This window comes from Buceros rhinoceros, unplaced genomic scaffold (genome assembly GCF_000710305.1).
Source record: "Buceros rhinoceros silvestris isolate BGI_N320 unplaced genomic scaffold, ASM71030v1 scaffold37183, whole genome shotgun sequence".
Classification (NCBI taxonomy): Eukaryota; Metazoa; Chordata; class Aves; order Bucerotiformes; family Bucerotidae; genus Buceros; species Buceros rhinoceros.
Genome location: NW_010402484.1, coordinates 5,102 through 13,902, shown reverse-complemented (window position 1 = coordinate 13,902; position 8,801 = coordinate 5,102). Strand labels below are relative to the sequence as shown.

At 48.0% G+C, this 8,801-nt stretch overlaps 1 protein-coding gene across 1 annotated transcript; it reads left to right on the top strand.

Moving 5' to 3' along the window:
• Positions 1 to 7,586: 7,586 nt before the first annotated feature.
• C1QTNF4 (C1q and tumor necrosis factor related protein 4) lies at positions 7,587 to 8,690 on the top strand. Its single transcript, XM_010132654.1, has one exon. The coding sequence runs from the start codon at positions 7,587 to 7,589 to the stop codon at positions 8,688 to 8,690; it is 1,104 nt and encodes a 367-aa protein (XP_010130956.1).
• Positions 8,691 to 8,801: the final 111 nt, after the last annotated feature.

Genomic DNA, 8,801 nt, shown 5'->3' with positions numbered 1-8,801 from the left:
TCTCTGGGACTGAAAGGCTGCAGAGCAGCTGCTGGAAAGAATCTGTGTTGAATGAACAAGACAAGGAGAAAATGAAGAATTAGGCTGCGCTTTTTAGAAGGCTGTTCTCAGGGCGCTGTTGCTTAGTGAACTGTAGCATATTAGCACGATACTTTGGTGTCATTTAAACACTCTTACACTGGAATTACCCATAAATTGATGGAAATCCTCATGCTTTGATTTACCCTGGAACATATGAGCACGAGCTGTGACTCTATGTAAAGGTCTAATTGCTTTCCCCCCGCCCCCGTCTTCCATTGTTGTTTCAACACTGGGAAAAATAATGATTTGCTTATAAAGCTGGTCACATGGTGCCCCGGAGATTTCAAAGCCAGTTCACTTCCCTTCCGCCCAAGGACTGACCAGTGCTTCACATTAGCTTGCATTCCTTCACCTGAGTTTATTTCATTGCCCCTTCTCCCCTCCTTCCCTTTGCTTTCGTTACTTCTCATACGAAACCCGGTCTTTGTTTGGGAGACAGAAGGGGGGTCCAAGAGAAGGCTCACTGCAACCCGATGCTAAAGGTGGTTCTAGAAGGAGAAAAAGCAAAGGAAAGCTAATGTTAAAAATCTGCTTTTTACTAGGAGGAGGAGGCAACAAGGTGGAGGGGCTGTTCTCAGGGAAACTTGAGAGACAGGCTGGGCAGAAAACTACAGAACAGGCTGGAGGGGGTTCTGCAGAGGGTAATCTGTTGGAAGCTGTGGATAATTGCCTTGAAAAGGGAAGGTGTTAGACACGAGTAGCTAGAAGGAAGGTAGGAGACTGAAAGAATTTGAGTAGAGGAAACACTGGCTTGAAATACGAACTGAATGTGAACACCTGGTTTTAGGGTGCGTGGCTGAAGTTTCCCAGTGTGATTCGGAGGAACTTGTGTAGGCTATTGCAAATGGCACTTCCGTCAGTAGGAGCTGCATGTTTAATGCAACGTGTCAACATCCAAGCCTGCTTTGAATAAAGCATCTGCGTAGCTGTTCAGAGCAGCCATATCCTCCGTGAGAATCCTTTTTTTTCTTCTATACTATGTCCAGCTAGGGTCTAAATGTGATGTAAAACCTGCCGGTGGGTTGCTGCAGTTGTTATTTCAGTATTTCAGGAAAATTTGTCTCCCATAAGCAAAATCCAGAGGCGGCAGCTTCAAGCTGTCAAAGGCAATTTTGCCTAGGAAGAAACTGGCTGGTCATGCAGATGAGCCTGGGCTCTGTGAACACTTGACAGGCTGAGCGCTTTCTCACTGTGAATGCGAAGCTGGTGAACGAGCAGCGCTTTTTGATGGTAATGCCAAAGCCTTTCACCAGCAGCTTCCCAGGGCAGATGGAGTTTGACAGAAAGAGTCACACAAGCTTGTCTTCTGCCACTGTGAGGGGACTGGCATTTTTTCAGTACTGGCAACAATAGAAAGCCAGAAATCAGATGTGGGAAAACAGTAAAACTCTGCGTGTATAGGGATTGTTCAGCAAATGCTTCTCTCTGTGCCTCCAGCCAGGGCGGTGGGCTCTGCCTTGTGGGAAGCAGCACCTCTGTGCCAGATTGTTGCAGAAAAATCCGAGTTCAAAAGCACAACTGTGAAAGCTTGATTAGTACAGGGTTTAAGGGAGGAACTTCACAGCTCCCTGCTGAAGAAGATGACAAGCTGATTAAATCCATGGACCAAAATATACTCAGTTTTAAAAGTGGAAGCAGAAACTGGGGTTTTCCTGAAGATGTCAGCTATCAGTTCACAGCCTCAGGATGTCTCATTTGTACCAGCTGTAGCCTTCTGAGAAATGATTGTTAGTGAAATGGTTGGAAAACTGAGGGGACCCAGGCTGCGGCTGTCTGTGGGCATTCCTCAGAGCGGTCTCATTACAGCGGGTTTGGCAGGGAGGACCACCAGAGGTTGCTGATTGGGGAGGATCAGTATTAACACACATGACAGTGACTGGCGTCACTAGCTCACTCTGCTACCTTTAACTGTGTATCTGGACAGGTAAAAGAAAGAATGCTACTGGGCCAAGCATCTGATAGACATGCTTCGTGAAAAGCAACCCATACCGCAGAGCACAATGTGTGTTGCAGAGTTTCATTGTTAATCAAGAACTTCTGTACCATCCAGGGGGAGTCTGGGCCTCAAGAGACCGGTGACAAAAATGGGGGTAGTCACATGTAATAATTATTTTTTAGTTGACTGTTTCTTGATCTGTCTGCCTGTTCACTGGGTATGAAAGCCACAGGACTGTCGTGTCATACAATCAGAGAACGGGAGCAGAGGAAGACTCACTAGCGTGTATGGACTTTGACTGACACCTCTCGCTTTCCCCAAACAGAGTTCAGCAGAGCAGAGTTTTCATTCTGGGGTAACGCGGGCCTCTGCTTTGGTACTGAACGCACAATGCTTGTTGCTTCTCCGTTCTCCAGCTCCAGGCCTGTGTCCTGACCCAGCAGAAGGAGATGCAGAAAGGAAGATACCAGAGCAGAGATGAAAGACACACTGTTCTTAATGCCTTTCATCACCTTCTTTGATAAACTAGAGCTCAGTGAATTTTCAAATTGAGATGTTGCAGCATGTTGGCAGTGAAGAGCAGCACTGCAGTGCAATTCACTGTGTTCTCCGAGTATCTTCACAGTAGGACATGAAAATAAATGAATTTCTGGCTGAGTGTGATGGCAGATGTTAAAAGACAGCATGCTTTCCTGCCCTACCTGTCGAGGCAAGAAGGAGACTCCCAAGGAAAGCAGCATTCCTATAGCAAAGGCCCCAGCACAGACAGAGATTTTTCAGAGGGATTTCAAAGCCTACTGTCAGAAAATATCATCCCATCTCAAGTGACATTTTCTCCAAGTATGTTATAGTGCAGCCTTGGATGGATAAAAAGTCCAAAGCAGTAAAGTTTTCACTGCTGAAACACCGTGTTTCAAGTTGACCCGTCAAGCAAAGGGATCTGAATGTCATCCACTGCGAAAGTTTTCTGTTAACTGGAGGTAATCAAGAGGGGGACCAGAGTTACCCACCCTGTGAACGTCTTTTGGTTGTGTTGCTGAATCCACTCGTAACAGTCTGAGCTCAGACAAGATGAGGAAACAGAAATGCCTCTTGTTGTCTTGCATGTCATCCCAGCTGGCACTCAGCTGTTCATTAGTTCCCTTAGGGGACGACTGCTGCCCTCCACAGGCTCATCCTAACTGGTGATCGGGTGATCAGCCAGCCAGAACCAGCACACCTCCTCCAGCTTTTACCCGGGTGGGTGATATGGCAGGTCTTAGAGCAGTGCCTGCAGGGCAGCATTCCGGTGAGTGGGGAACGACAGTGAGCAGCTGCAGGCGCAGAGTTCCAGGAACCTTCCAAAAAGTATCCTGAATGCTTCAGAACTGTCAGGGTTGTTCCAGGGTTCAAAAAACCACCTTTATCAGAGGCAAAGAAAGGCCAAAGCCTTAAGTGAATCTCTGATTTTGCTTTTGAGGATCTGCTACAATTAATTTCTCCTATATGTTGGAAAAACTGATTCATTTGTGTCATTAGCTAATGTTCTTAATCTGTATCGGGTGACTGGGACAGGCAGTATATGGTATCTGGGGGAAGAAATCTCGCTAACTGTAGTCCAGGAAGGCTTTTCATGACACAGGCTTTCACTGATTCAAATAATTGAAACGTGCTGCTGTCCTGAGATGTTAGAGGGAGAGCTACGAGGAACAGGGCTTTGCTCTTGCAGCTTGCAGGATTTTAAGAACTTTTTTACAGCAGTTAATCCAGCTGCACTGCTTTGCTCTCGTTTCGTATCTCACTTGTCAGTGATCTGGCTAAAGCTCCCACTGAAATTAAAGGGCTCTTGCCTAAGGTAGGGCTAGGGATTCTAGCTCATTAGTATTTTGGAATGAAAAGAAAACCCTTGTGAGTTTTGCAGGAAGATCTGGCCTGCAAGTCTAGAAATGGGGTGACCTTTCTATTATTGAAAGTCGTTTCGTAAATCCCTGTATTTCAGTAGAAGAGTGAAGCTAATTGTCTTTCCACTGGAGGATTGATTCTGTTCCAGGACAGAAGAATCACCTCCAGCAAGCACAAAGCTATTACAGTTTCCTGGGTCATGCAAACCATGAATTCTGTCTCTTTCTTTTCAAAAAAAAGTTTCACAAGTCCTGTTCTGCTATGTGAGTCACTACCATTTTAGCCCCTTCTTTTCAGGCCATTAAGTTAACCTCAGTGCCTCTGAGGACTGTTTACCTCCTCCGATTTGTGCCTCCTATTCCAAAATTAGTTTCTTGACCTCTTCCCTGAGTCCGCTGTCCGCGTTGGTGCTGCTTAGTGTAAAGGCAGTAGCACACCTCCTTTATCCTGTGAGTCAGCTTAGCTGCATAGCACCCTTGTTCCTGGGGTGTTACCACGGTAAGGAATGGGAGGGGACAAAGGGCCCCGATCCATGTGCAAATGTGACACATTTGAATAGCACGTGCTGTGTATGACATGGACATGGCCCACTTGCACCTCCAGCCTGGGTCTTTCACCTCCCTGCAGCTGTTTTAAAACTTGACACCATCACATGAACTTGAGGCAGCTACCACAGTGTCCACGGCCAGCCTCACGTCCCTGGTGATGTCTCTTCCCAGCTGGGAGAAAGCCATCCCGGTAACCGACACAGGCACCAGAGGCATTTGCTGGGGAGGAGCAGAGCGTCCTGGAAGCTGTGTCTGTTCAGACTTGCCACGTTAATACTCCAGTCCGAAAGCTGTCGTGAGTTGCCTCTGCTAATGGCAGCCGTGTAGCTAGCTGAGTCTTCCTCGTGACTGGCAAACCGTTCTTGAGCTGCTTTAGTGTGAGAGGCAGTTATTAGATACTTGCTAAATTATTTTGAAAAGATTAAGAACCTAAATAGTCCTGAAAGTGGTGAGGGGGAGCTGTCAAGGAAACAGCTCGCGAAAGGAAACACAGCATAATTAACTGTCTGATTTAAATGGCCTGCCAGTAAGTTACTGGGGAGAGCTGATAAATAAGGGACTGCAGCAGGAGAGAGCCTTTGCGGCTGTAACGGGGCGCTAAGCAGGGCCCTCGTCACAGACAGGTGAGCTTTGGGACAGCAGCAAGGATAGCAGTCCTCCGAAGGTCCGGTGGGCTGCAGAGTTTGTGACACTGTTGTGTCTCTGTGGTTTTGGGGCTGGCAGTGACGTGGTTGCAGGGTGTTCCCTGACTCAGGCTGAGCGAGCTCTGGAGCATGGACAGTGCCCTAGAACCAGCCTGGTTAGTGCGGCTCAAAACGCAAACGCCAAACCCTTTCCTGGCTCTGCCTGCCTGGAGAGTGCGCAGCCATGTCACAGTCAGCCTAGTTGTCCGTGCGGCCACACCACAGCGATCGCTGGAGTAACAGCAGACGAGTATGAGTCAGAAGCATCTATTAGCCCTAGTGAGTTTGCCTTTAGGGCTCGCTTTTCTAGGCTGGAAGCTGGAGTGAGCCTGCCATTGAGATGTGGAGCTCTGTGCCCGCCAAAAATAGCACTGCTGAAGCCGAGGCCGAGCTCCCAGTGTGAGGCTTTGGGGTCTGGCTCTTGGTAGGATGTTAAGGGCTATTAGTGGTGTTTAAATGGCAGCACTGGCCAAACGCTGCACAGACATGGGAAGAGAGAGAGCCTTTGCCCTGAGGAGCCCAGACTAAATGGCAAATCGACGAAAATAAAGACAGCATGGAAGCAGATGCTTGGCAATTAGCTGTGACTTAGTAGGTCCATTGACAATGCTGCTGTAATGTGCTGGGTGAGAGACAGTCTGTCTGTCAGACCTGCCCTACCTGGTGAGATCCATGAGTGTCACGGCTGGGGTTAGCAGGGAATGAATTTTCAGCTGTGAGAGGCAGTAGCTATGGGAGTCACGGAATCGGGAACCATGGCTTCGGAGGTCTCTGGTCCCACCTCCTGCTGCAAGCTGGGCCAGCACTGAATGCAGGCCAGGCTTTGGTGTCATCTGCGAGCTCCATATGACATCCGTCAGCTTTCCCAACACCCTTCAGTGTAGCCCGTGGGGTCCTGTGGGTGTGCTGGGGAGAAGCAGGCTAAGTCAGGAAGAACATTCGGAATTGAGGGGCGTGGAGGAAAACACTGAGCTGTTTGTGAGAGAAGGGATCTCGTGCAACATTAGGACATGGATGGATTTTTCTTTTTGTCTTTGCTAGTGTGTCACTTTCTTGTAATTAAGTGAGAATCTAATTCATTCTTGGGTTCATGCCTGTTAGAGCTGTGTTTCAGATTTCAGTTTTATTCTCAAGTGTGAAAGAGCAGGGACCGTGGGTCAAGTTGAATTCCTGTGGGTGCGTGAATCTCAGTGTCATGTCTGGCCAAAACAGGATCCTATTGCCACCCCATAGTCTGTGTGGATTCTCTCTGCTTTACTTCTGTTATGAGGCCATCCCAGGTGATTCAGTCATTTACCCCTTTATCCTTTTCTGTTCGGGGTTTGTCTTCACCCCTCCCCACAGTGAGTAGCATGTTTTGCTCCTGTTGTGCTGGTCTGTGAATTCATTGTTTGCAGGTTGGCAAGGCCCCAGTTCTGGGGAGACAGATGGGGCAAGCTGCAAACTGGGCAGTTGCCTCCGGCCTGAATGATGTTTTAATAAGCACAGAGAGGTGACAGAGAGAGAAGCTGCTCACTGGAATGACTGGCAGTTTTGTTATCAGCTTGAAAGCACTAACAGATGATTTTGGGCCTCAGTCCAACAACAACAACAAAAAAATCACAGAAACTAGAAGCAGAAAATCCCACTAGCTCCTAACTTATCCCTCTTTTTAAGGGTCAAAGAAGTTTTTTTCTGCAGCCTATTATCCAGATAGAGAGTTGTTTCCATGTTTTCAGTGTTTCAGTTCTCTCTCAGGGATTCTATACTTCGGGAGATTTGTCTTTTATTTAACTTTTGTTTTCCCTCTGGTTTTTTTTTTTCATTTCATCCATTTTCTACATTGTCTTCCTTCCTTCCCTAAGCATTCCCCGTTCTTCTACTTTCTTCACACTCTTCACAGGTTCATGGTGAATTCTGTCTGAATAGTGGGGTCTACCAACGTCCTTGTCTTCCAGCTTCCACCTCCCGTGAGACAGTAGTGCAGTGCCAGGCACCGGCATCTGTGCGGGAATCTCCAGCGCGTGCGTTCTCTTCTCCCTGCCCTTAGCTGGATCTCAGCTGTACAATACAGCCTCTGTGTAGGGCTTTGTGTCATTATTGGTCTTATGAATAAAAGCACCACAAAAGGGAGCTCTGGCAAAGCCCCAGCAAGCTCTGAGATCTCTCTTCATTGTGAGCTACACAGTGCTTTGCACACAAGCTGTAGAATAGCCAGGCTTTCGAAGGAGAAGATTCCTTTTCTTCCTACGAGTATGGGGGGAAAAGGTCCAGCTCTCATTAGGAAAACCAGTGCTGGAATCTGAACTGGGGTATGGGCCCTCACACTGATCAGAGGAGGCACTGGAAACTCTTCAGTATTCAGACATTGACCTTCTTGTCTATGTGGCAAGATTCATTTCTGGGTTTCGACTGGAGTATGAGCTGGAAGTTAATGGGATTCCTGCCGAAATATGTTTCTTTTTCCTTTCAGATACAATGATGACACTGAAGGTTCAGATCATGTTTGGCCTCCTTTGCTGCATGGTTTTTCTGCCCACAGATGGCTTCCCAGCAGACCCCAGTACTGAATTTCGCTCGGCTTTCTCTGTGGCCAGAACCAGCAGCATGGAAGGGAGCTCTGAGATGGTCATTACCTTTGACAAAGTCTATGTGAACATTGGCAATGACTTTGATCCCAAGACGGGATTGTTCCGCTGTCGGATCCCTGGAGCCTACTACTTCTCATTCACTGTTGGGAAATACCCAAAGAAAAACTTGTCTGTCATGCTGATGAGAAACAAGAATGAGGTGCAAGTGATTGTGTATGATGAACATCACCGCAAGGAGCGGAAGGTAGCCAGCCAGAGTGCCATGCTGCAGCTGGACTACGGTGACACCGTCTGGCTCCGTTTACATGGAGATCCCAAGTATGCTCTTTACAGCAACGTGGGCCCCTATACGACTTTCAATGGCTACCTGATCTACCCAGACACCTCTGCCTTCTTCCAGAATGCTCTTAGCTCGCAAGAGCTGGGGCCGCACCGTCACACTGCTCAGCAGCTTCCCAGAGAGCAGAATGAAGCTTCACAGCAACTCGTGTTATCTGATCAGCCGAACAGGGATCAAGACCCTCGCTCTGCATTTTCTGTTGCCCGCTCACAAAGTCTCCTGGGGACAGATGACAAGCAAACCCAGCATGAGCCAATCACATTTGACACAGAGTTTGTGAATATTGGAAAAGATTTCAATTCTTCTACTGGGATCTTCTCATGCCGTATACCTGGTGCATACTACTTCTCCTTCACCATTGGCAAAATGCCCTTTAAAACTATGTCAGTGAAGCTGATGAAGAACCACAATGAGGTGCAGGCCATGATCTATGATGACAACCACTCCAAGAGGCGGGAGATGCAGAGCCAGAGTGTCATGCTGCCTCTGCAATATGGGGACACCGTTTGGCTCTACAGCCATCAGCACGATGGTTATGGTGCCTACAGCAACCATGGCAAGTACATCACCTTCACAGGCTTCCTGATCTATCCAGAGGCTCAGCCAAAGCGGCTGCCGGGTGCCAGCTCACCCCAAGGGTCCAATAACTAAATGCAGATGTGAAGGGAGCATGAGAAAAGCCAAGGTGCCATGGACTTGGGAACAGCTCCTCGTCTTGATATCCTCCTCTATTTCGAGCATGCCGTCGTGTGTCCAGTGCTT

Bases quoted from the DNA above. Each gene is read 5' to 3' on its own strand.
- C1QTNF4 (XM_010132654.1), top strand. From the start codon at position 7,587: ATGATGACACTGAAGGTTCAGATCATGTTTGGCCTCCTTTGCTGCATG.